The 27,044-nt window shown below is 53.4% G+C and overlaps 1 protein-coding gene across 1 annotated transcript; it reads left to right on the forward strand.

Moving 5' to 3' along the window:
* Nucleotides 1–753: 753 nt before the first annotated feature.
* Nucleotides 754–15,569, forward strand: LOC120394426 (butyrophilin subfamily 3 member A2-like). The gene is made up of 10 exons (XM_039518656.1): nucleotides 754–823; nucleotides 1,584–1,931; nucleotides 5,417–5,701; nucleotides 9,119–9,220; nucleotides 9,442–9,498; nucleotides 10,824–10,859; nucleotides 13,034–13,060; nucleotides 14,068–14,088; nucleotides 14,238–14,264; nucleotides 14,834–15,569. Exons 1-10 carry the CDS (start codon nucleotides 754–756, stop codon nucleotides 15,514–15,516), a joined length of 1,656 nt encoding a protein of 551 aa, XP_039374590.1. The 3' UTR covers nucleotides 15,517–15,569.
* The last annotated feature ends 11,475 nt before the right edge of the window (nucleotides 15,570–27,044 follow it).

Below are 27,044 nucleotides of genomic sequence, written 5' to 3' on the forward strand. Positions count from 1 at the left end.
TGGAAGATTAAAGAAAATCAGAAGTTGAAGCAGAAATATTATTTTGAGAAAAGGGCCTGTGATCTCCCAGAATAACAGAATGTTGGGAATCATTAAGAAAGGGATAGATAATAAGACAGAAAATATCATATTGCCTCTATATAAATCCATGATGCACCCACATCTTGAATACTGCATGCAGATATAGTCGCCCTATCTCAAGAAAGGTATATTGGAATTGGAAAAGCATGTGAGTCTGTCACAGCCCCAGCTGCACAGCGTGGCTCTTTAGCTCACGCTATAGGTCCCCATGCAGTCAGCTGTGGAGAGCCCTGGGTCACTCGTCTGCTGTGTTATCCCAGGTGGAGGCAGGCACAGAACCAGGCCCCTTCTGCAGGGGGGACAGCGGTGTGGGTACCACTGGGGTTACCTCAGAAATGGCCCTGCTCTGCTGCAGGCTTCCCCTGCACTGGTATGGAGGGGGCACCTGCACCGATGTATGGTCAGAGAACCGACAAGGGGAGGAAATGGGGGTGGATACTTGGCACTGCCTGGGGGTGTAAATGCCTAGTGCCAGGCCTGGGCAGGCGGCAGAGCAGTCTGGGTGGGGAGAAATCCTCTCCTGTCCCTGGGGAGCTGCTCTGCCTGGGAGCAGAGTGGATCAGGTCAGACGATGGATGGGGCATGTTCCCTGCACTGCTGACCCCTCACACAGTCTGGGGAGTGTTAACCATCCCTGCTCTCTCCTTACAGGTCCCTGCCCAGGGTGTCTCCATGGTGACGCGGTGGTGGCTCTGTGTGTGCAGCCTGGGGATCCTTCTCCTGGCTCCGTGTTCTCTCTCTGGTAAAAACATTTGAATCCCAATTATTTCCCTCCCTGTCCCCCACGTACGCTGCTCCCTGCTGGGCTGGGGAAGGCGGATCTAAGGCCCAGCCACCCCCACCCCCGGGACCTCCTCAGTCCTGCAGAGTAAAAGGTCCAGGCCCAAAAGGCTGTGGGGTGGGGATGACATATGGGTGACTGGGGCATGTCGTAGCTCTGGGTGGCAGGATTGTCGGATCTTGCAGCAAGTCACTGAACCCCTGTTGCCCCTGAGAGAGGTTCCCAGTGTCCCCTGACACTGATCCCTTCATATCCTGCCATGGGACCCTAAGGCACCATGCTGCTAGACCTGGATTCTCATGGCCTGCAAGGCCGAGATCTTCCCAGCTGCCTGAGGGATTGGGGTGCCCAGTTCCCATTAGGATGAATGGGAGCTGCAGCATCACCTACTCCAAGCCTTCAGCCACCACAAGTCAGGAATCAATAATCAGGAGATTGCCTAAACAATCATGAGATTAAAAAAAACAAACAAACACCTTTTGGGCTCTTCTTGTTTCCTTTGTTTTTTGAGGCTTCCATCACCCTTGGGTCACATTTTCAAGCTTTTCTCTGCAATCACTAGAGCTAGAACCTGACTTTTGTTTTAAATGAAAGCACAGATTCTCACAGAATCAAATGCTTCCTGGAGTTGGGGCTTTATGTAAAACAGATAGTAGCTCAAGGGTTGGCACCCTCTACTCTTTCTGCTCACTCACTCTGCTCCTGTGGTTGTCTATTGCAGAGTTGTTTTCCTTGGCTGGCTCCCTGCGCCCCGTGGTGGGGGTAGTTGGCCGGGATGTGGTGTTACCCTGCCAGCTCTCACCCCCGGCCCGACTGCCCAGCATGGATGTGCGGTGGAGGAAAATTGGATCAGGATTTATCCCAATTCATGAGTACTCAGATGAGGGTCCCCAGGACCTGCCGGGAGACAGTTACCAGACCCGGACAGAGCTGTTCCCGCAGGAGTTCAGCAGTGGGAACGTCTCCCTGAAGATGAAACAGCTCCAAGTGGCAGATGCTGGGAAATACCAGTGCTTTGTGAGGAACCCAGAGTGGAGCCGCGAAGCCACCACTGAGTTACAAGTCGCAGGTGAGACACTGCACTGAGGGGCTCTGTGTCTGGGCAGCAAGAGCCTCCTTTGCCACTGAGGCTGCCTCCAGACTGAGCCCAGCACTGCAATAGGGTCCTGTGCTGCAGGGAGTGGTGTCCAGCAGGGCTGGCTCTAGGCACCAGCAAAGCAAGCAGGTGCTTGGGACAGCACATTTGCAGGGGCGGCAGGGATCCAGCATGGGAGCTGAGAACCACCAGGGGACTCTGGGAGCTATAGTTCCTTCGTTAGCTCCTTGCCTATAGAGCCAGCCCTGGAGCAGGGAAAGAACTACATTTCCCAGCATTCCCTTGGCAGCTATCAAAAGGAAAGGGAGGGGAAGGGAGTGAGGTATCTGAGACCTCATGCTACAGCTTGCCGTGAATGGAGAGCTCACTGCTAGAACGGGGTGGTGCTGTAAATGGTAGGGATACTATATTTTAACATTTACAAGAGAGGACACTCCATGGGGGGTAGCCCTGCCCCCATCCACGGCCGCCACTTCCTGCCCCTGACTGCCCCCAAAGAACCCCCAATCCATCCAGCCCCCCCCCTTCTCCTTGTCCCCTGATTGCCCCCTCCTGGGACTACTGCCCCTAACTGCCCCCCAGAACCCCAACCCCTATCTAAGCTTCCCTTCTCCTTGTCCTCGACTGCCCCCTTCTGAGACTCCCCCACCCTAACTCCCCCTCCAGGACCCTACCACCTACGTGTCCCCTGACTGCCCTGACCCCTATCCACATCCCCACCCCCTGACAGACCCCCAGGACTCCCACACCTATCCAACTGCTGCCTGTTCCCTGACTGAGTCCCCCACAAACCCGTGATGCATCTAAGCCCCCCTTCTGCCTGCCTCCTGACGGCCCCCCCAGAACCTCTGACCCATCCAACCTCCCCTGCTCCTTGTCCCTTGACTGTCCCCCGGGATCCCATGCCCCTTCACCAACCCCCCAGCCTCCTTACCGTGCCGCTCAGACCAGCGTGTCTGGCTCCATGCGGAGCCAGGCACGCTGCTGCACTCCCCTACAAAGTGCGCAGCCCCATCCCCACCAAGTGCTGCTGGTGCGGCATCCTGAAGCTGCAGGGGAGGAGAGGCGGGGAGCAGGGGAGGGGCTCTGGCTGCTGGAGGCCCCAGTGTGAGTGGCTCAATCTGGCTGGGCCGCCCTGTCAGCCGTGCCACACTCTGCATTGGGAGGGAAATCCCAGATCTTTTGAGAGTTTTACAAATTCCTCCCAGATGGTTATTTAAAACCCAAAGAGCCGGACATGTCCGTGAAAATATAGATGTATGGTAACCCTAGAACGGGGAACAAGTGTGCCCAAGGAGTAGAAGGCTTTGGCCCAGATATCCCCTTCAGAAGACATCCCCAGACTGGATTAGGGTTACTGGTGTGACCTCACCTTGCAGCCCCCAAAGAAGGAATTGGGTGGACTAAATGGACAGTGCCCCTCTCTATCTGAAGCCTAGCAAGGGACGTATGTGAATCCCACTAGAATTTAAAATGAAAAGTAAGGGAGGGGAGGCTCTGGACCTGGGCAGCTTAGGTACAGTACCAGGCACGTGGGAGGATTTCCACCTCTGAGCCATGGAAGCAGAAATTGACTTTTCCTTCCCAGATTTAGCTAATATTCATAAACAGAATCTAGCACCTGCCTTCCAGATTTGAACACCTCAAAATTCAGGAGTGCTCAAGCTCAAATTGGGCAGCTGTTACTTCGTTTCTCCCAAATCAAATATACTGATCCACTGTTACTTGCTGTAGAAAAAGTAGGATAAAATTGAGCAAGAAATGCTTCCCAGTGGTTTTTAGGACTGGAATTACTATTTTGAACAACCATTGCCTTTTTTAGTTTTATTTGTTTAAAAGGAAGACAGTGATATTGCATTGGCAGATTCCCCATAGAAACAAAGAGTGGAACAAAAGAATAATAAAGGCACCTCAACTTTTCCTCATTTATAGAATCATAGAATCAAAGAGTATCAAGGTTGGAAGGGACCTCAGGAGGTCATCTAGTCCAACCCCCTGCTCAAAGCAGGACCAGTCCCCAACTAAATCATCCCAGCCAGGGCTTTGTCAAGCCTGACCTTAAAAACCTCTAAGGAAGGAGATTCCACCACCTCTCTAGGTAACCCATTGTTCCACTTTACTGCAGTTCTGTAACCATATGGGAACCAATCCTGTCTGTGTTCTGTGCACATCCAAAATTCCTGCTGAATGACCCGCCCTGGGAGCGAGTTACCAGTGACCCAGGGCTGGGGTGGCAGGCAGGAGGGTGCAGGTTTGGGGGGGGAGAGCTCAGGGCTGGGGCGGCAGGGGGTGCAGGCGGGGAGGTCAGAGCTGGGGCTTCAGGGTGGGTGGGAGAGCCCAGGGCTGGGGCAGCAGGGAGGTGTGGGAGGAGCCCAGGGCTGGGGTGGAGAGCAGCCAAATTTTTTTTGCTTGGGGGCCGCAAAAAACCTAGAGCCGGCCCTGGTGTCCAGGACTCAGTATGCAGTGCCCTCCCCTCACACTCAGCACTGACCCCTCTGGGGTGCTATCAGGGTCAGTGCTCTCTTAAGCAACCTCATTTCAGTGAGACATAAAGCTACAGTCCTCAGCTCTCATGCTCATGGTGGTGCTGTTTGAGGGAGTGGGACCTTTACCCCCAAGTTCTGCCCAAATCCCAGCTCAGGTGATGAGGAAATTTGGCTTCTCTGAAACTCCCCCTGAAGTTTCCCAGGGCTGGGGTATTGTATTTTATTCCCTAGGCATCGACCATGTGTTCAGTGCTGCACAAGGGCAGTGGAAGGGACGGTCTCTGCCCACTGAGCTCACTGAGTAACATAGCCCCAGACAATACAGTTCAGAAACATCAAACTCCAGGTGAGGGACCCTCCTGTGATATGTGGAGCATTGAGGTTGTTTTAAATCATCTCCCATCTTTGGTGGCTCCTAGTTCAAAGGCCCCACAGGACACGTCTGCTTTTAGGGAGAGATTTAAACGAGAGGAGGGTGGTTGGGTGTAGCACAGGGAGAGGGAAATCCCAGCATGAGGGGTGGCTTGGCCTGGGGCACCGTTACCAGTGCAGGAGAAGGACACCAGAGGGGACAGTTATTAGAAGGGGGCATAGGAGGAGTCGTAGCAGAGATGTAGGCAGGGTCACCATCCCTCACCTTCTGCTCCGTACCAAAGTGCAGTGATCCTGACAGCTGTTGGGCTGCACCCCACATGTAGCTGCATTTCAGCAGCGGGTGCAGTGATCTCTGTGTAGCTGTATAAGCCTGCACCTTCCTCTGTGAGCCTGCAAAGCACAGTGCTCTATGGAAATGCAAGATTATATTATTTCATTGTCCTAGTTGTCAGGATGAGGGATCCCAGGGAGGCTTTGCACATACGGGAATGGAGCTTTCCAGCCACAGCTCCCTATACCCAGCAGTAGCTGGGGAATCACATGGTGCTACCAAATACACAATTTCCTGATACACACACCCTCTGTCTCTCCCTGTAGCTGTGGCTCCAGTGTTCATTGACGTGCTGGGCCCCCGGGGCCAGGGGATTGGGCTGGCCTGTAGCTCCACAGGCTGGTTCCCCAAACCTGAACTCCAGTGGGTTGGAAAGAACGGGCAGAACCTGTCGATGGAGATTGTGACCAATGTGACGCAGGACAGGGAGAAACTCTATAGTGTTGTGAGTCACGTCACTGTCACAGAAGGGGAAGACAATGGAGACATCAGCTGCATAGTGTGGAATGGCCTGCTGGAGCCCGAGCGACAATCGGCCATTCACCTCTCAGGTGAGTCCATCTGTGCAGAAGGGGTTGTTGTTAGTGCTGTGGAGAACTGTTAAAGTTGCTAGGTTGTTACTGCTGCTAGTGTTGCTGTTGCTGCCCTCGGATGCCAGCTGCAGCAGCAGACGGTGCAGCGTGTTAATTCGGCAGATCCTGATGTTATTCATAAGAAAGATCACAGGCTCAGTTCAGTGGCGATGGCACTTGGCCTGGTTTATTGTGGACAAAGCCTAGAGCCCCATAGGAGCCACAGTTACACTAACACACGTCTGCCTGCGACAAGGAACCCGCTCAGCCTGTGCACCAGGATGCTGTCCTCTCAGCTGGAGAAAGATGCCTCACCTATAATGTCTTATTTTATACCCTGATACAAACAAGTTACGTATTACATTCCAGATGTTGTGAGTTATCACCCCTATCCTTGTATCTGGTAGCTGGAACAAAATAGTCTCATCCATTAACCTGTCATCCCATCCTTATCCTACAAGGGGTCGATGTGTTCCTGTACCATCTCTTAGGAATACGTTGACATAGTTACTCGAGAGATCAGTGTGTTTTTATACTATCCTCTTGAGTCAGGAATGGGCTTACCTGGTGCTAGCTGATAGCTGGTCTGTTGTTATTTTTCCAAGGCCAGGCCTACTCTGGTTCACAGCCTTTGGTTCACACTTTTAGTTATAGCTTGGGCTCCACCATTGCCAACAGGAGTGTGGGGCCTGGAATTGCACTCAGCTAGTGCCTCTTTCTGGTACTGAAGCAGGAAATGTCCTTCTAACCTGATCTGTGGGACTGTTAATGACGGAGGTTTCTGTGATCTGGACAATCTTCCTGTCAGGAGCTGGCGCTGAGTCTTGTGAAATGAACTTGATATTGTTCTTTGAGGAGATGTTGTGTTTGGTTGATAAAGGTAACTGGGATGACATAATAGACTCGGGGTGTGTCTACACTAACACCACTACAGCTGCAGCTCTATGGTTTAAACACTTACTACAGTGACGGAAGGGGTTCTTCCATGGCTGTAGTAAATCCACTTGTCCGAGAGGCAGTAGCTAGGTTGACAGAAGAATTCTTCCATCAACCTACTGGTGGCTACACTGGGGGATGGGTTGGCTTAAATACGTCGCAGAGGATGTGAAATTTTTCACAGATCTGAGCAATGCAATTAAGCCAACCTAACTCTGTAGTGTAGACCGGGTCTCAGACTCCATAAGGGGTTTGACTTAGTCCTGCATGAAACTCTGATAAAAAAAATTAGCACTGCACAAACTCAATGTATCCCATGCTATATGGTTTAAAAACTGGCTAACTAATAGATCTCAAATTCACTGTAATGAGGAATCAGCCTCAAACGGGGATGTTTGTAGTGCTGTCTCAGGGGGATCTGTTCTGGGCCAATGCTATTCAATAACTTTATGAATGAGCTAAAAGGAAATGTAAAATCATTGCTGGTAAAGTTTGCAGATGACCCAAAAATTGGTGGAATGGTAAAAAATGATGGGGACAGGTCAGTAGTGCAGACTGACCTGGATCACTTGGTAAGGTGGGTTCACTCTAATAACATACTGTCAGTGATTCACACCTGTGCTGTGCCTCCAGCAAAAATTTCCATTTTGTCACACATGGATTTCAACATGGCCAAATTCAAGGTCACACATTTATGAACAAAGAGTGTAGGTCACACTTACAGGATGGGAGACTGTAACCTGGAAATCTGAAAAGGCCTTGGAGGTGAGCTCCCAGAGTGAAGACAGTGAAGGCAACCCTTGTATGTATAAATGACAATATCTATCAGGAGAAAGGGGTGATATTACCTCTGTGTGTGGCATTAGTGTAATGCCGTCAGATCCTGGTCATCAGTGGGCAGGACTGAACCTGGGGCCTCCAGAGCTTAGTGCATGAGCTGCTACCACATGAGCTAGAATCCAAATGGCTGTTAGCTAAGGCTGTAGCACAGACTCATTTTATCTCTCTCTGTCAGTGGCCTTGGTGCCACTAGATGAGACAGAACACCACACCCAGATAGCATGTGGGTTTCATAAGCAAGACCACTATGGATACTGTGTCCTGTTCTAGTGCCCACACTGTCAGTTCGGGTAATGACAAATTGGAAAGTGCTCAGGAAATAGCTACAAGAATGATTAGAGATTTGGAAACCTGCCTCATACTGAGAAATGTAGGAGCTCAAGTTATAGAGCTTCTCCAAGGTCTGTAAGTACCTTATCATGGTCTGTAAGTACCTACATGGGGAGGAGATTTCTCACAGCTGATAGGTCTTTAACCTAGCAGACAAAGGCAGAACAAGGTCTGATGGCTGGAAGTTGAAGCTAGACAAATTCAGACTAGAAATAAGGTGCAGATTTTAACAGTGAGAGGAATTAACCATCAGAACAACTGACCTAGGGAGCTGGTAGATTCTCCATCACTTGTAATTTTTTAACCCAAACTGGATGACTCTTTCTATAAGATCTGCTGTGGCTGGACTGGATGCAGGGATCACTGGGGAAGGGTCTCTGGCCTGGGTTATACCGGAAGTCAGACTAGATGATCATAATGACCCCTTCTTACCTTAACATCTATGAATCCATAACACACTGAGGCCAACTAGGAAAACACTTGTTCTCTGCTGAACTTATCTGGACTGGAGGTGGTGACTGGGAGCTGTGTGACAGTGACCGTCTGAACAGCCAGGCAGTGCTGGGCAGGCTGGGCAAGGAACCTGTGACTTTTGGCTTGTAACAGTGGGAGGGATTTGGGCACAGCAGAGTCCTGGCTCTTGGAACTGATGCTGCGCTGGCTTCTCTGGTTTCAATGGCTCCTATTAGTGGCTGTGATTAGAGCCTGGAGGGGACATGCATAGGCACCAACTTTCTCCGGCGCTGGTGGGTGCCCACACCCCTGCCCCTTTCCCACCCCTAGACCTGCCCTGACTCCACCCCATCCCTGCTCCTGGCCCCGCCTCCATTCCAACCCCATGCCCAAAGTTCCCGCCCTAACTCTGCCCCTTCCTGCCCTGTTTTGTGGTGCAAACGCTGGGAGGGACGGGGGAGAAGCATGATGTGGCAGCGCGCTTGCGGAGGAGGTGGAGGTGGAGGGGAGCTGGAGCGGAGGGGGTGGGGCGGGGAGCAGCCACCAATTTTTTTCCATTGGTGCTGGAGCAAACACAGAGTCGGCACCTATGACAACAGGAGGGATTTGGGCACAGCAGAGTCCTGGCTCTTGGAATTGATGCTGCGCTGACTCCTCCGGTTTCAATGGCTCCTATTAGTGGCTGTGATTTGAGCCTGGAGGGGACGTGCCCTTCAGTCCTGGGAATTTCTGAGGATCTCTGAGCCAGAACTCAGCTGTCAAGCCACGTGGCAAACCCCGTTCTCCAGTTCCAGGATGGGACCGTGCTCCTCACACTCTGTGCTCTCTGTTTGCCAGGTGACGCCTTCCCCCATGTTTCTCCTTGGCGGGCTGCATTCTGGGTGATTTTCACTCTGGTTCTCATTGCTGCTGGAGCTTGTGCATATCTTGGATACGCAGGTAATAGGAATGTGTTATTTGCATGTTTAGAATCCGGCCCTAGAGGGCACTGGGGTTGGGTATGGGAGAGTCTTATTGTTCAGATATTTACCTTGTTTTGATTTTAGGAAATAAACCAAACAATCACACCTGGGTCCCCGGCCCTACCTGTATTAGTGTATTGCTCAATGTTTCCCCTTCCTTCCCTGTCTCACTGCAATGTCTGATTCTCTGTCTCACAGCAAAGCAAAAGGCCTCTGAGAAGAAACGCTCTGAAGAGGAAGGTCAATTATTTTATAGTAGGTCTCCTGCTCTATCTCTTATTGTGTCTATTGAGATGCGTGAGCTTGGTGACTGCTTGGTATTACCTGTGGGCTCAGTGCAATGAAAGGGATGGAGCCAGGTGGTCTTTGCCTGGTGGTTTCTCATCTCCACCATGTTCTCACACACACTGATGGTAACAGGTTGGTAAATGTGTATTTTGCAGCAGATAACCAAGGGTCTGTGCTTGTGAGATTCCCTGTGTGGTTGGGGGGGGGGGCATGGTGATGGTTTGCAATGACAAATCTGAGTCATATTCTGTCCCACTAACCCTGGGCAATTGCTCGGTGGCTAAAGGAAATGACACACCACAGTCATTGACGCTCTGTGAGATGATTCCATCCCTGTGACTGTTCAATGCACAGGACAGAGAGGGGGTGATTAACCACTGGAACAAGCTCCCCAGGGTAGTGGTGAATTCTCCATCTCTTGATGGTGTCAGCTCCAGACTGGGCACCTTTCTGGAAGGTGCTGTAGCAAAACCCGAGTTATTGGCTCAATGTGGGGACAACTGGGTGGGATTCTCTGGCCTGTGATACACAGCAGGTCAGAGGAGATGAACTAACTGATCTGCTTGGCCTGAAACTCTATAAATCGAGCAATAGACACAGCAGCACCACGTGTCTAATTTATTCCACTGTGAACTTTTCAGTATTTAAGAACAATATTGGTTTGCATTGTGATAGTGCTGAGTTGTGCTGACCTGTTGTGCTGGGCATTGTGCACGCATGCAGGGAAATACAGATGAAAGGTGCAGAGAATGGGTACAACATGCCAGCACAGTGACTGGGGTTCTCCCGGCAATCACAGCATGGAAGAGCCCTGAGGATCCTCCTCTTTCATTTCCTTTGCCCTCTGCCATGTCCCCTTGTGGCCACCATTCCTCCAGCTGGGGACGAGACTCCCCTAGCAATCAGTGCTGTTCTGTAACTAGCCAGAGGGGTCGCTGTGGGTAACTGACCCTTCCCAATGGTTTTACTAGTCCAGTTGCACCAGCCCAAGGCCTGTGCCACACACAGACCTGCACCAGTTTAACTCAAGGAGTGTTTTGTAATATAATTAATTAAACTCATGCAAGATTCTGTGTAGACAAGGGCTAAGAAGTGAGAGACTCCCCCAGGTCTCCTACCTGTTGGTGCATATCACTGACTGCCAGCCCTGCTTCTGTCAAACCTTCCGGCTCCTGCACTGGGGCTGGGAGTGCGGGTGTGGGGTGTCTGTGACTAATTCCAGTGATAAGGGAGTGTACAGCACCGCACAGTGCGTGTCTCTAGGTCTGACTCTTTTCTCGTCCCCATTTCAGACCCTACAACGCTTAAGAAGATGATCTTGGAATCAGGTATTTTGCTAAACCCCTAGAGACTTTTACTTTATAATGAGATGGAAAAATCACCACGTGCGCTGTATGGACTTCAGTCACCTTCATGCTCATTTCCCCTCTGCCCTGGAAACAAACACTGCAGAGTTTGTAGCTCACATTTCACTATCATCTACAACAACAGAGACTGAATTTCATGCACATGAAATGGTGGGACTCCCTCAGGCTATGTCTACACTGCCCAATGGTTCAGATTACAGGGGCGAGAATAGGAATATGCACCAATATGCTGCCCTGTAACAACCCTGTGTGGATTCCATGGGTATGAAGTAAAATATTCTTAGTTAAAAATTTAACGTAGTCCTAACTGAAGAGAGATGGGTGAGTGCTCACCAGCAGCATCCACACGTGACAGTCCCCGCGGAGCACTTTCGTGCATGCTGCAAATCACACCCTCATAGGCTGTGCTGCCCAGGGTCATAAATCCAAAGCAGTGGTAACTTAATTGTTTCACTCCAGGTGGTGTCTGGAATAAATCAATGGGAACATAGCATTTCCAGCTGATGAAAGATTGATACAAATAAGTTTGCTCATATCTAAAATGACTATTTATTAGATTTAAGTACAAACAAATATACCAATAGGTTTAGAACATCCCAAATAATTACCTACAATCTGAGATGGTATTGAGTAATTAACAGCAGGACAACGATAGCCAGTTGCTTCCAAGTCGGAGAGTAAAGTGTCAGGAAAAAGTCTCTCAGTATAGCTCCAGAGAACCGCTCCAAAATACACTCTGTCTATTATCTAGTCTTTTTATAACTAGCTTTTACAAAACACACAGCTCCTAGTGACCCCTATAGGTTCATCACTTCTCCTCACTTCAATAAACTACTTATCACTAAAACATTCCTAACAATCTTAGCCATAAGGAGCTTCTGTATCAAAGACACCCAAACTCAAGGTCTCCATCCACTTATTTTATTTCACTCCCATAATTTGTTGACTCTTTCCTCCCCTCCTCCCTTTCTAATTATCAGACATCACAAGCCTGCAGCTAGTATTTGATCTTGCCTCCAAAAGCCCTGCTTGTCCAAATTAACCCTTAACTATGTGGTGTTCTATTTTATTAATTCCTGGTGGCTGAATGCACACTCTGTGGCTGGGACTAGCTTAGTCAAATTCTGGGGTAACACACTCCTCAATTCTGGGATAACAGCTGAACAATGGGGCTCTGTAGACAAAACCTTAGTCAGGGACTGGGCAAACTTCCTCCATGCAGGTCTGTGGATTTCTCTCAGTTCTGATCTGCAAAATCGCTGCTATGCCAATGTTGGACTCCACAGTCCTGTCCTCTTCCCCTCCCCCCAAGGCTAAGCCTTGGCTGCGAATGAACACAGACTCTGTGTATGGGCCCTGTGAGGTGCATTCTGATGGGCCCCACCACCCACATTGTCCTCACAAGAGCTGGGGCAGAACCTGACCCCACATCTGTAGGGGTGGGCAGTAAATCCAGTGCCACACAGTGCCACGGAGCTGTTCCCAAGTTAAGCTCCTGCCAACCACTGACCCTAGAGTTACACACTTGTGCAAATCAGCACCACAAAGGGATTGCACAGCTCAGAAATAGGAGGTCTGAGTCTGGGTGACAGGCTGCAGCAGTGCAGGCCTCTCTCTATGTGATACATGTTCTGGCAGTGCTGTCAGTGGGGGAGGGTGGGGGGTGATGCCTCCAGGAGCCATTTGTGGGCTCTGTGTAGGGGCTGGTCTGGGACCGTGTCTGTTGTTCATTAACAACAGTTTTGTCTGATGTGTCCTGCCAGCTCTGAGGCTCTTGGTGCATTGGGTCTGTCTACACTACAGGAGGAAGTGAGCTTCTCAGTGCGGGTAGCCAGACACATGCTAGGTACTGGGGGTGGGGGTGGCTCAGCGTAGCTACCCGAGTGTGTTCCTGGGGGTCTGAGCGGGTTTGTACTTGAGCAGCCAACCCAAGCTGCTGCACCTGCTCCCCCCAGGTACCCGGCTACTTTTAGTGCATTGGCTCAAGCAGAGCTAGCGTGTGTCTGCCTGTCCAAACTGGGAAGCTCACTCCCAGCTGCAGTGTAGATATACCCAGAGTTTGGAACAGCCCCATGTCACTGTGCTCAGAATAACCATGCTGAACCCACAATGGTCTCCTTCTCTTCTCTCCCCAGAGTGCCAGGAGCTGCGTGAGAGGCTTGGTAAGTTCATCCACCTTCCCACTAGAGCCCCTAGGCAGAGGATCCCAGTCACACATGGTGCTGAGCAGATAGCAAAACACTGACACCACAGGGAAGGGCTGAGTGAACAATTTGGGCCAAAATCAGAGTCATATTAGAATCACCCAGTCCCAGTGCAGCACTGTGAGCTCTCTGCAGAAGACACAGGGTTACCTGCTCTCAGGTCTGGAGAGACAGACAGGTGTCACCTTGGCTTGGACAATCCAATGGCAATCACATTGTTCTGAGGCAGGAGAAGGGGATTAGCCACTTTCTATAGATGACTGTGGCAGTGCAGGCTGTCCTTTCCCAGAACATGGAGATGAGCAAGAGACCAGATTCACGCTCACATTTCCATGTGTTGTTGCCAAGACTGGACCCCAGATCTGAGCTCTAATCCTCTCCAGGTCTATCTATGCCCCAGTTACAGCTGGAGTGTGTAGCTTTGATGCTCCAAAGGGTTATTAGTAATTCTCTTTAGATGGAAGGGTTGAGGATGTCAGAGCTGCACAGATCCAGACATGCATGTTCCATCTAAGTTAAATGTTTTGCAAATCCCAGCCTGACTTTTATCCTGTCAGTGTCCCTTCAAAATCCCCCAGTCTGCTGGGGGCCTCAACAAGCAAACAGCAGCTTCTTACAGGCCTGAATTGCGCTCTGGTGACACTGGTGTCAATCCAGATTCGCCCCAGTGAAGCATCTGGAGTTATGGATTTACAGCAGTGTCTCTGAGAGCAACATTTGCTCCAGTCCCAGACACTATGACACAATATGACGACATCACTGAGAGCTGGTCGTTGCTGTCAGCAGAGATCTCTGGTCTCTGGGTGAAAGGGCCTGTCTCCCACTTCACACAGTCGGGACATTTCTCCTTCCGCAGAGAGGGCCCATGAACCATGTGTAAAGTGATCACATGGTCACACAGCAGATCCCAGAACTGAGTCATCTGCCTAAATGACAGGGAATAATTCTGTCTCTTTCCATTTCAGACAGGGCGGTCACACAGCTAGGTAAGAGAACGTGTTTCCATGTCACCTTTCACATCACTTGGTTTCTTTCTATTTGCCAATGACCCCTCTCCCAGAATGGTTTCTCCAATGGGAGTGAGTTCCCTGCGTTTGCCGGGCCCCTGACCATGTTTGTTCCTCTTCCCTTGCAGAGTTCAGGAGGGCTCAGAGCTACATGGGTGAGTGGGGCTGCGAGGGGCTGAGCAGACGCTATGCTGGGGTTAGTGGTATCAGCGTTACGTAGCTGAGCTGTCAGAGGTGTGGAGTCCCCATGGGGCAGGTGGGGCAGGGCGGACGCTGGCTGCAGAGCTGTGGGTCTGGATGCCATGTATGGTCCCTAAACATGCTGCCCTGAGCTGTAAGTCTCACCCCTGGGCAGCTCCCTCACAATCCTCCCTCACTTAGTCCTGATACCCACTCCCCATCCCTACCCTGGGCACCTTCCATGGCCTCCTGGAGCCCAAACGCCTCCCAGGGACAGATCCTGTGCAGGGGGGGAGTGAGAGGAGCAAGGAGCCCAACCCCCCCACTCCAGCTCCCCCCACATCCCCACCAGCTCAGGGCCAGGCCCAGCCACAGCCCTGGAGCTCCCGGCCAGATCCAGGCTTGCGGTGCCAGTCCCACTAGTCACCCCAACCCTTAACACTCTGTCATTCACTCCGGCTGTGCTGGCTGGAATCTCTCCTGTGGGATCGTAGGGTCCCTGGCTGACCCATGGCTAATGGGGTTATTCTGTTTTTTCCCCCAGTCCACATCACCCTGGATCCAGATTACAAACACATGGAACTCACTGTGTCTGCGGATGGCAGAACAATCCAGCACAGCCCCCCATCCCCAGGGCCAGCTGCCCCCTCTGCGGCCCTGATCACTGTGGGGAGGGAGGGGTTTGTGTCCAGGAGGGATCATGGTGGGGAGGGCAGGATTTGCAGGTGGTACTGGGAGATAGAGGTGGGGGACAGCCCGGACTGGGAGCTGGGGGTGCTGAGTGAGTCTGTGAGGGACAGAGTGAGACAGGGGAGGCTGGAGAGACTCCCTGAGTGGGGGTGCTGGTCTCTGGGGAGATCTGGGGGGCGGTATCACCCCAGGGAGGCCGACACTGTGATCCAGAGCTGGGGTGTGACACCGACAGTGGTTGGGGTGTATCTGGATCTAGAAGCGGGGAGTCTCTCATTCTATAGTGTCAGTTCAGTGGCCCTTATCCTGGAGATTTCTGTGGAAGGTTCTGAGAGATTATTCCCCTTCCTCAGCCCTGGCCATACTGCGGAGAGGGACCAGGGGAAACCCCTCAGCATCTGCCCCCCAAGCGACTGGGATTTCCCCCAGGAATTAATGGTTAGTGGGTCTGTTAGTCAGGGAGATCCAGGGTCAGGAAACAACAGAGGGCAGCTGCAACAGGAGAAACAGCCCCAGCGCCTGCAGATAAGCAAGTGAAAGAAAACAGCGCAGGGCCAACTATGATAGAAAATGTCCAAAACTTCCTGCCCACCAGCTATATCCACAATTGGGGGATGGGGCATAAAATAGAGCAGGAGCATCCACAACTGGAACCAGCCCCCGAAGAGAAGGGGGAAAAGAAACATCAAACCTCCGAGGTCTGAACCCTTCCCATGGGGCAAAGGGAATCATGCGAGAAAAATGCTCAGAACTTGACTCCTGAGGGGTCTCTGGAGCTGACTCTTGGGCCAGGGATACCAGGGCCAGGAAATACGATGGGGGAATCAGACCCAAACGCTGACACCCGGGAAAGAACCTCGCCCCACAGGGAACGTGGGGAAATGGCGACACATCAGATGTTTCCTCCCCCTGAACTCAAAGGAAAACAGCAGTGATTCGTGATAACACTTTGACCCAACCAACCCCGAGTTACATTGGAATGTGCTGATTGGAGGGAACTGCGGTAACGCGACTGTTAAATGTAGGAATACACACTGGTCGGGGGATGCAGAGGGGAAGGGTCTCGCAGGGGCATTGACTCATTCCCATTGCAGACACGCACGCTGCTCCTGCCAGCCTCTGGTACTGGGCCAGATTAAGGCAGGGGCTTTAGGGGCTGCAGCCTGGGCCCTGCAAAAATAAATCACAGGCAGCGATCTCCTGGGCGCTCAGGCTGAATGCTCTGGCCCCAAGCTGCTCCCAGAAGCGGCTGGCTGCTGGCACATCTCTGCGGCCCCTGGCAGGAGGGGGAGATGGCTCCGTGCACTGCCCCCACCTCCAGCACCATCTCCGCAGCTCCCATTGGCCAGGGCGGTGCTTGCGGGCACGGGAAGTGCAGACGTGCCAGCAGCCAGCCGCTTCTGGGAGCGGGGTGGCGCTATGGCAGTCAGGCAGCCTGCCTGAGCCCTGCCACGCTGCCGGCCGGGAGCCACCTGTGGTAAGCGCCTCCCAGCGGGAGCCTACACCTCACACCTGTTCCCAAACCCCAACCCCCTGCCCCAGGTAAGAATCCCCCTTCTGCACCCAAACTCCCTCCCAGACCCTGTGCCCCTTCCTGTACCCCAGTCCTCTGCCCCAGCCCACTCCTGCATCAAACTTCCTCCCAGGAAAAAGACTTATATACCAGGGCCCCACAAAATCTAATAGCCCCGGGCCCACAAGAGAGTTAATGTAAGGCGACTGTTGCCCCCTTACTAACATTCAGTGGGGGTGTTTGGTTGCTAGCTCCCAGCACTAAAAGGGGAGGGATCGATGGCAAATCAGGAGCCTGAGACTGACAGTCCCCAGGAACAATGGCAAGAGTCCAATGTTCCAGGTCAGCCTGATTGACAAGGCAGGCCGGCTAATCAAGGAGACAGAAGGCCAGGGTGGGTCCTGTCCTCAGTGTGAGCAGGAATGTGCCTGAGTCAGACAGAGTGGGGCCGAGCTAAGGAGAAAGCAGGCGCCCAAGCTGAGCTGGAGAGCAGAGCCGGGCCAGATCCAGAGGGAGCGGAGCTGTAGCCAGAGAGCCAGAGGCACAGCGCAGAGAGAGCAGACCCTGTGCTGGGAGCAGAGCTGGAGCCAGAGGCACAGCGCAGAGAGAGCAGATCCTGTGCTGGGAGCAGAGCTGCAGCCAAAGAGCCAGATGTGGTGAGCAACTGGGGCCAGCCAAGGGGGGACCTTGGTAAAAGGGCCCAGCGCAGAAAGATGCTCCAGCCAAGGGTCCATGCAGGCCAGGCTGGGAGGGGGATCTTAACCTGATGGGGGGCTGACGCTGGGAAGAAGGGTCCCACCACCCAAAGCCTGGAGGTGTGTGGTCACCACCATTGCAAGTGTCTAACCGGCAGCATAACTGCAGCACCGCCAGGGCCTGAGAAGGAGGCCTGGGACCTACAAGGAACAGACTGTGAAGTGCTTTGATGTCCAGAGACATTGTTTGTAATGTTCCCTGCCACAGAGCGGGGTGATGTGTTTTCCTGTAACCTTTCTCATTTTTTTTATTCTTTTCTTTAAATTAATTGTTAAGTAAACAACTTGTATTTGCTTTAAATTGTATGGAATAATCAGTGGGTCAGGGAGGTGCCCAGTGCAGAGAGGGTACCCTGGAGTGGGGACACCCTAGCCCCTGTCCTAGGTGGCCACAGCAGGGTTGGGGGTTGAGCCCCCCCAGGAATCCTGGGCCCAGCCTTGTTGAGGCTACGAGAACTCTGCCAGACAGGAGAGTCCTCAAGGGCAGGGAGGCCTCTGGGTAAAGGAAGTGGGAGCGAGGACTCAGATTCTTTCGCTAGCCCACTTCACCGGGGTAGCACGGAAGCCAGGAAAGTTCCCCACAATAGCAGGACCATTCCCCTGCTTACATTAATACAGCTCTGCTCAGGCAGCACGAGTAGGTGAGAGGATCAGGCTCTCTGTTGTCAGACTGGGTTGTGATAGCTTCACACTGAGCCGCACCCCCAGGGCTGAACCCGCCCCCCAACCACCAGAGCCCTCCCCTGGGCTCTGGCAGGGCTGGCTGGTCTCACTGGGAGCAGGGACGATGGACAATGCTGCAGAAGCTTCTCGTGGAACAAGGACGTGGGGAAGTTCAGATTCTGTTGGAAATTATAGCGAAGGGGGCTGGGGTGCAGGAGGGGAACAGGCTGCCAGCTGCAGCATTGCCAAGTCTCCTAGTATTAGTTGTTCCCTTAAAGCCCCAGCTCCTGGAGTCCTGGGATTGTGGGAGGATCTCAGCTTTGATTTAAAGCAAATAAACAGCAAGTTTCTAGCCTGTGGCTGTGGCACAGAGCAGTAAAGTGTGACCCCAAAGCCCTGTGTGCCATGTTGACTTTCCTGCTCAGTGTGCTGCATTTAAACCCTAGGCCCTGGCTGTCAGTTTATTGCAGGCTGTGATGAGATCCAGCGGTGCATGGGGGGTGGGGAGCCCTGGGCAGTGCCACCCACAAACGCTGGGTCCGTGCTCAGTAAAAGGTGTGTGTCTGATGAGCCAGCTGGGCCCAGACAGTGCTCTCAGCATCAGATCCCAGTGGAGACAAGGCCGCCTCGGTGCCACATTATTTTACCTCCCTGTAGCTGCTGGAGGGGAACCCCAGGGAGGTGTTAACGTTGTGAAAACACATACCTTATCACACAGGAAATATGCCCCAGCCTGGCACACTCTGTTCTGGCTACTCACAGCCCCAGCAGCGTTTTGACAGGCACTGAAGAGAAATCACCTGAGCTGGGCCATTCTGAGCTTCCAGGAACTGCAGCCAAAACCCAGCAACCAGAGGGACAAAATGAAACCAGTGTGAGCTAGAGGTATTTGCAAGAGTAATGGGGCCATTCACGGAGCCCCAGAGATCCCTCCAGGCCCCATTTCCACTTTACTCCCTCTTCCTCCAGCCCCTTCCAGGCCAGATCTGCCCTCCAAGGAGAGCTCCTTCCAGGCCTCATCATCACTGTGTGGCCTGTATCCAAAGTCACCCATACATATCCCAGGCACTGCCCCCGGGGGCTCATGGGTAGAGCTGCTCCAAAGGATTGGCTGTGGGAACGTCCTTGCTGAAAAGGGGGGATTCTCAGAAATTGGGTGTGTCTTTGGGATTTTTCCTTTTCTTTGGAGAAAATGTGTTTAATGTTTTGAAAGGCAATTCCAGCCCAGAGCACTAGTTGGTGTCGATTTGGGTTTTGAAAACAAAAACACCTGGAAATTTCAGGTTTTGTTTCCCCTCCTTGTTCTCATTTTCAGGGCTGAAGGCAGCCGCAGCAGTGAGGCCGAGAGGGCTGGGTTCCCTTTGTGTGACAGGCCCCCTCTGGCTCCCTAGTCCTGCTGGTCACGTGCCTCTGGGGTGGCTCCATGGCTCTGTGCTGCCATTATGGGGGGGGGGGGAAGGGAGGAAGGAGGGATGAAGCATATGAACCATCCAATGGGGCTCCTGCAGGACCTCACCAGTCTCTGAGACTCAGCCAGTGGGAGCACTGGGATCTCTCTATCCATCTTTCTGGGGTCTGGCCAGCACACAGCTTGGAGAGTGTGCATCCCGCCAGGCCCACGTACGCCTACCCCGATCTGTGTCTACCGCTAGAACAGCAGTTTGAGGCTCCTCCAGCTGTCCCAGGGCATCACAGCATCCTCCCAGCTGGAGGGGAAAAGCTTTCACAGCCCGTCAGGCCAGTGCCTGTTAACCCCTAAGAGGTCGCAGGGGGCCTCGTGTAGGGCCCAGGGCAGGAGGGAGAATGGCAGATTCCCCAAGGTGCTGCCATGCAGGGGTAATCCCAGTTAGCCTGTTGGAGTTAGGGATCAGCTCCTCATGGCCAGAGGGGGCCTGGTGCTTCACAGACCCCAAACACCTCATGGCTTTATCCTTTTCAGGCACCATGACAACAGGAGATGCCCAGGGGCTTTTGGTCTGAGCCTGGTGGGACTCGGTCACTTTCCCTCTGTGAGGGCGGCTCTGTCACTGCTCAGACCCCTGGCTCTTGGGCATCAGAGTCAGGCTCCCCTGGAGAACGTCAGAGACGGAGAGAAGGAGCCACAGAGACACTGTCTGGGCCAGAAATATCACAGTGTGAGAGGTTGTTCAATCCCACAATACAGCCTATGACACCCCCCCGCACCGCTGGGCTGCTAGCTCGGGGTCAGGCCGGGGAGAGCTCACTGCTGGGCCAGGAAAGAGGCGTCTGCACAGGAGATTCTGCAGATGCTCAGGTTGCTGTCAGCTCTTCCTGTGGTTCCCTCTCTGCACAGAGCAGCTGGACTGGGTGTGCAGAGAGTCGCTGAGCAGAAGCCGCTGCTCACGGCACCAACTCTCCTCTCCCTTCTCTCTCCTGAGCAGCAGCTGGTCACTCTCTAGTCCTGCAGTGTCTGATTCTGCCCGGGGGTTGGGCCGGGGGAGGGAGGCAGGCAGGATTCAGCCCAGGGTCCAAGCCCAGGAGCCAGGCCCAGCAGGTGGTGGGACACTGACTCTGTGAGATCAATGAAGCCCTGCAGCCTATTTCCCGGGCTGTGTCTCTGACACTTGCTCTGTGTTTTTGGGCCCATCCAGCCAGGCTCTCCCCACAGTGGGACACAAGCAGCCCCTGTGCATTGGCTTCCAGGGCCAGAAGGGACGTTAGCTCAGCCAGTCTGACCTTGACAGCCCAGAGACACCCCCCACAGCCACCTGCATTGAGCCAATAGCTCGTGTGGGACCATAGCGTCTCCCAGGAAGGCCTCCAGCCTTGCTCCGACACTGTCAGGGATGGAGAATCCCCCCTGCCCTGCATGGTTTGTCTCAGGGTTAATCACTCACCCAGATAGAAATTGGGTCCTGTTTCTCACTGGGACTTGTCTGGCGTCAGCTGGGCCCAGGTTCCCCAAGGCTCAGCCTGTTCCCAGCGTTAGACAGGGGAGGGATGTGATGGGGGAGGTGGGAGCTTTGGGTGAATAGCCCCAAGTCACTGGAGCCCTGGGCTATGGGCTCAGCTCTGATGTAGTATTGTCAGCCCTAGAGCTCAGAGCTCATCGCCAAGTGGGCCTGGACAGATGGGGACTGACAGGCCAAAGTGCCCCCTGAAGGAGCAGCAGGTGAGGGGGCAGAGCCCAGCTCCCCTAATGCCTGAGGACTGGACGGCGCCACCTCCACGGAGTCAGCAGCGTGTGCCTCTGAGGTGATGGCCACAGCCGCCATCCCAGCAGTGACCTCCCAGCGCCTGTGCGGGACACGGCTCACACAAGGGGGCAGGTGGTTTGGGGGCTGCCTGGCCCCACTTAGCACAGAGAAGGAGCTGCCCTTTCTCACCTGCTCCGGGTCCTTCAATACCTGGGGCCAGATTCAGGAGCCCAGCGATGCAGACGGTCGCCTTGTGTGACTGACAGAGTGCGCAAGGGAGTGACGTGCCTAACTCCCATTGGCTGCCAACAGGAGTCGTGCGCCCAGCCTGCCTAGGAGCTCTAGTGAATCCCACTACGTGTCTGACTGCAGAGCTAGGTGCCTAAATATCTTTGTCACGCTGGCCCCTGGTGCAGAGAGGCAGTGTGGCCTAGTGATCATACAACTGGCTTGGAAATTAGGTGTTCTGAATCCTGTCCCTGGCTCTGCCCTGCTGGGTGACCTTGAGCCAGTGATATTCCCACCTTTCCGTGCCTCAGTTTCCCCATATGTTTCCCTCCTGCGTAAAGCACTTTCACATCTCTGGATGAGCAAGGTATGATTATTGTTAAACCCTCCAGCCAGGCCAGGCCTGTGCTCCCCTCTGTTACTAAAGCAGGGGAGTGTTTTTTGTGATGTATTTGATGTGTGTTTGATTCTCAGGCTTCTGGCGCTAAATAAAGACGCTGTGGCCGCGGGGTGTATGTGTACGGGACAGGAAACAGGGAGCGGTGACGATGAGACGTGAGGCCAGGACAGGGCAGAGCAGGGAGGGGATGGAACATCCCTGCTGCCTCAGCCATAGGGCCCTGATGGGGATTCAGACAGAGACAGTGTCTGGGTTCACAGCCCAGCCCTGAGGGGCTGACGGAGACTTTGAGAAGGGAGAAGGTCCTTCCTCTCTGAGCCCTAAGACGGAGCACGGGGGAGAGGGAGGAGGTTGTGCTCTCCCCTCAGTGTAAGGAGCAGAGGGGGCAGGAGTCACTGCAGATTGTCCCCTCCCGACCCCGTCAAGAGCAGAAGTTGCTGGGCTGTTACCACCCTGATCCAGTCCCACCCACTGTCCCGATGATCCTGTCTCTGTGCCTCTTGCTGCCCGGTGAGTATGTGGGACCCCTGTGCTAATTCATAGCAGGTTGGGAGGAAACAGAACCGAGAGCAGCTCCTGGCTCTGACTGTCGGCAAATCCCCTTCAGTGACAGAAAGGTTTGTGCTGTTGTGATGTTCAAGGGAGTGGGACTGTCCCAAACCAGCACAGGGCCAGCGCTCAGTGCTGGGGACGGGCCAGGACTAGCAGTCAGCACACGCTGGGGTTACAGTCACAGCTTCACAGAGTTTAAGGCCAGGAGGCACCATTATCCCATCCAGTCTGACCCCCGAGCCCAGAGCAGAGAACTTCCCCCAGCTCCCCTGCACTGAGCCCAGTCACTTGTGTTTGATTAAAGCATCCCCTGGAAAGGCCTCTGGCCTGGCTGTGACTCCCCGACTTCCCTGGGGAGCTGGTGCCGGGTGTTAATCCCCCGCACGGGGAGAAACTGCTGCCTCCTTTCTCACTGGAGTTTGCCCAGACTCAGTGTCCAGAGTTCGGGTCTGGTTCTGCCTGTCTCTGCTGCACTGAGGAGCCCGTCAGCACCTGGGGTTTCTCCCCAGGAAGGAGCTTGGACACCGTGACCAGCCCAGCTGTCTGACCAGCTCCACACACGGAGCTCCCCCGGCTTCTCCTGTGAGGCCTCTTCTCCAGCCCTCGCAGCATTTTTCCAACAGTCTTTCAAAGTGGGGCTCCCAGAACCAGGCACGGGATCCATCATCGTCCTCACCAAGGCCACATGCTGTGGGAAATCCCCTCCCTGCTCCCTGCCCCCTCATTACACAGCCCAGGGGCGCATCAGCCCTGTTCCCCAGTGGCGCCCTGGGAGCTCATGCCGAGTTACTTGTCCCCTGGGGCCCTAAATCCTTCCCTGGGTCCCTGCTGTCCTGGCCCAGTCCCCAGGCTGCAGGTCTGGCCGGCGTTCCTTGTTGGGAGCTGTGACCTGGCATTTGGCTGTATCCAAACCCCTGGTGTGTCACTGGGCCCAGCTCCCCACGCCAGGCACATGGAGTCAGGATGGGCTGAGCTCAGGGCAGGAAGCTCATGGGGTGTCAGCTCAGCCTGGAGGCAGAGAGAGCAGGGAAGGCTGTTGCCATTGGGGGATGGAGGATTATTGGGGTCCAGCCCCAGGGCTCCTTGTTACCGATGGGCCAGAGACACTGAGCTGGGATCCAGACTGGGATCTGGTTCTGGAATCCCACAGAATTCAGTGGGTCTGGGGCTCAGGGTCAGACTCTTTATAGAGCCAGGCCCAAGTCACACAACTTGGATCCAACCCCAGATCTGTGTTTTTGGAAGAGGACCCAGGGGTCAGGGCTCTGCACAGTGCCTGGCACAGCCTCATGGAGCAGGCAGGGGATCCCCTGGTGGGATGGAAGGAGCTGAAACCGGGGCCTGTACTCATGCAGGGAGCAGAGATCCTATCAGCTATCCAGGGTGTCTCACAGCAGTGGAGAGTCTAGCCGGTACTGAACACATGTCACCTTTTTGTTCCCAGCGCTGAGTCCCAGCAGCCAGGAGATCTGCTCAGCTCCTGGTGAGTCCCTCTGTCTGTGCCCAATCTACCCATGGCATTTACCCCTCTGTCTCCAAGGCATCCAGCCACACCCTTTGGGTGTTTCCTTGCTCAGTGCGGTGCCAGCGGACGGGGCTGTGTGGGATCCGAGCAGGGTGAGCAGGTCTCCGGACCATCCACTCCCAGCTGTGTTGTCTGTCAGCTCCGCTCTGTCCAAGGGCCAGTGTGAGACGTGGGTGAGTGAGTCACGTCCACAAACCATCCCACCCCCGGACCACTGGCCCTGTGAAGCAGCGAACGCCACGGCTTTGACCCCAAGGGATTTATCTTCCCCTGGCCCCAGCTCCCAGCCCCTTGCCTCTCTCCTGGCTGTACTGCCCCAACTGCGTCAGTGGGGTGCCCGCACTGGGGCCTCTTGTTCTAGGAGAGTGCGCAGTGCCAGGGAATGGCAACCCAGCCCAGCCGAGTCCTTAGGCTCTTACACAACCCAAGTTAAACCACTTGATAAAGCTTCTGGTCACCAGAGAGAGCTCATACTCCCATCGGCCCAGCTGGGCTGGAATCAGAGCCTCCATCTGAGACATGGCACAGACCCACCTGCCGTTTACCTCCTGCCCCATCCACAGTGCTGGGCACCACTGACAGCTCTGACCCATTTCCCTTCCCAGGTGTTCTCTGGGGCCCCACCCTCTACCTGAGCCAGACGTCTGCCCGGCCAGGGGACTCTGTGTGGCTCCAGTGCTCCGTGTTCTCCGGGGCCCAGGCCACCCGCGTCATCTTCTGGAAGGACGGGGAGGAGGTTTCATCCCGGAGGGGCATATTGCAAAAACTCACCTACAACTATGACCATGTTGTGTCTGGGGTACCGGGAATTATTCCTGTGGGTACGAGATCAAGGACAGCAAAAACCAGGTGATCAGATCCCAGCTCAGCCCTGCCCAGCATCTCAGTGTCACTGGTAAGGCGCACGTGTGTGTGTGTGTGTGTTTGTGTTCCATCTCAGCCCTGCCCAGCAATTCAGCATCATGGGGTGAACGGCATAATGAGAATAATTACCTGAAACCCCCCTGAAAATCCAAATGCTGAAATTCATCCATTTTCAAAACCTGAAATCAAAAATTTCTAATAAAACATCTTTGTTCAAAGCTTGTCATGGGAAACCACCCCTGCCTCCCTGCCCCATGTTTCACCCATCTCAGCTCCGATGGCTCAGTCCTGGCACCTGGGAGATGGGGACATCATAGAAATGTTGGGCTGGAAGGGACCTCAAGAAGTCATCAAGACCAGTTCCCAGCACCGAGGCAGGACCAAGTAAACCTAGATCATCCCTGACACAGGGTTTGTCCAACCTGTTCTTAATAACCTCTGAAAATGGGGATTCCACAACCTGCCTTGGATGCCTGTTCCAGAGCTTAACTTGCATTGTCATTAGAAAGTTTTTCCTTCTATTGAACCTAATCCTCCCTTGCTGCAGATTAAGTCCATTACGTCTTTTCTAACTTGAGTGGGCACTGAGAGCAATTGATCTCCATCCTCTTTATAACAGCGATAAATGTATTGCGAGACTGTTATCAGGTCTCTCCCGAGTCTTCTTTTCTCAAGACAAAACATGCCCAGTATTTTCAACCTTTCCTCCTAGATCAGGTTTTCTAAACCTTTCATCATTTTTGTTTCTCTTCTCTTGACTCTCCAATTTGTCCACAACTTTCCTAAAGTGTTACACCCAGAACTGGACCCTGTACTCCAGCTGAGGCCTCACCAATGCAGAGCAGAGTGGGACAATGACCTCCTCTGTCTTACATATGTAATCCTTCTGCCAGGCCGAATTGATAGCAGCAAGGGCCGGGTTCAATGCATAGGGGTCCCTTCCCTACATCGTAATGCAAACCAGCTCGAGCCCCCATCCAGTGACCTGGGAAAATCTTACACACACATCCCTGGGCGCCTCAAAGAGGCAATATTTCACCTCTTGCAAGCACAGAGTCTCGGTGTAGCAGAAAATGTTTAATAACATGAGAAACAATATAACATTAAATTGGGAAAACACCTCAACTAGGCTGTGTCCTTTACCCTGGACTCTTGAGTCAAGCAACCCAAAAATCACCCACAGTCCCAAAAGTCCCCGCAACCCAAAAGTCTCTGTCCCGGGTCAGTGCAGCCCCAGAGTTCAAGAGTCTATCTGCAGGGTTCCCCTCCACTCCCCGTGCCAGCCTGGGTAGAACGGGGCACCTTACACAGTCTGCCCTGCCTCTCCGTGGGATTCTGCTATCACCTTCCCCACAAACTGCTTAGCTCCGCTCCGCTCTGCCAGCTGCTCTGCTCCACCAGCCAACCTGTGATCCGGTCCAGCCATCCCCACAAACTGCTTGGCACCACTCACTCCGTGGGCCACTTCAACCATCCCACAAACTGCTCTGCTCCACCAGCTGCTCTGCTTTGTAATATAGCTTCAGGCTCCCCCAGTAGTTAGCACAGCACTCAGTGATTTCAGCTCATAGTAGGGGAGTCTCAGTATTGGTACACCATTAACCCAATGTGAGTTCAGCTCAGCAACCTGTAACTTAGATTCTTAAGGGAATCAAAAATCAGCTCTGATATTCAACAGTGAAGAAAGGAGAAGATGCAATTGGTACTTCTGGGTCATACACAGCACCCACACCACCAAGTACAGCCATCTGTTCCCAGCCCCTCTCTCTCTCAGTTCACTGGCTTTTGGCACCCACATCCCTTGTCTAGCGAGTGCTACTTAATTGATGGTGAGACTCTCTGTCATAAAGCAGTTTCATAGTTCCTCATTCACATAATCAGGGTGACAACACTTTATTCCTCCTGCCCCAATAACAAAGAAATTGGGGGTCCCACAGCTGTCAAAGTAACCATTTTAGGCTGCCGTGGGCTATGCTAGGCGGGATGGGTGTGCCTATGCAAACACGATCAGCCCCTGAAATTCTTTTCTACACTCACCACAATTCACCACCAGATGTCAGGGTAGAGCTCATCCTGACTCTGCTTACACATACAACGTTAGATCTTTTCACAACTACCTCACACTGCTGACTCGGATTCAGTTTGTGACCCTCTCTAACCCCAGACCCCTTTCAGCAGCACGGCCACCAGCCAGTCATTGCCCATGGTGTAGTTATGCTAGGGCAGTGTATGGGCCTGGAGTGGGGCCATGCTCTGCTCTGATCTCTTGTGTATTTTTTGCCTAGGTGATGACTCCAACAGCGGTGGTGTCAGGGGTTCCTCCCCATATGGTAAATGTTTCTGAAGCGTTTCTTTATTCTGGGGTCTCTATTTAGGGAAAAGTGGGTCCTGGGCTGGGCAACACCCA

Source organism: Mauremys reevesii, unplaced genomic scaffold (genome assembly GCF_016161935.1).
Source record: "Mauremys reevesii isolate NIE-2019 unplaced genomic scaffold, ASM1616193v1 Contig58, whole genome shotgun sequence".
NCBI lineage: Eukaryota > Metazoa > Chordata > Testudines > Geoemydidae > Mauremys > Mauremys reevesii.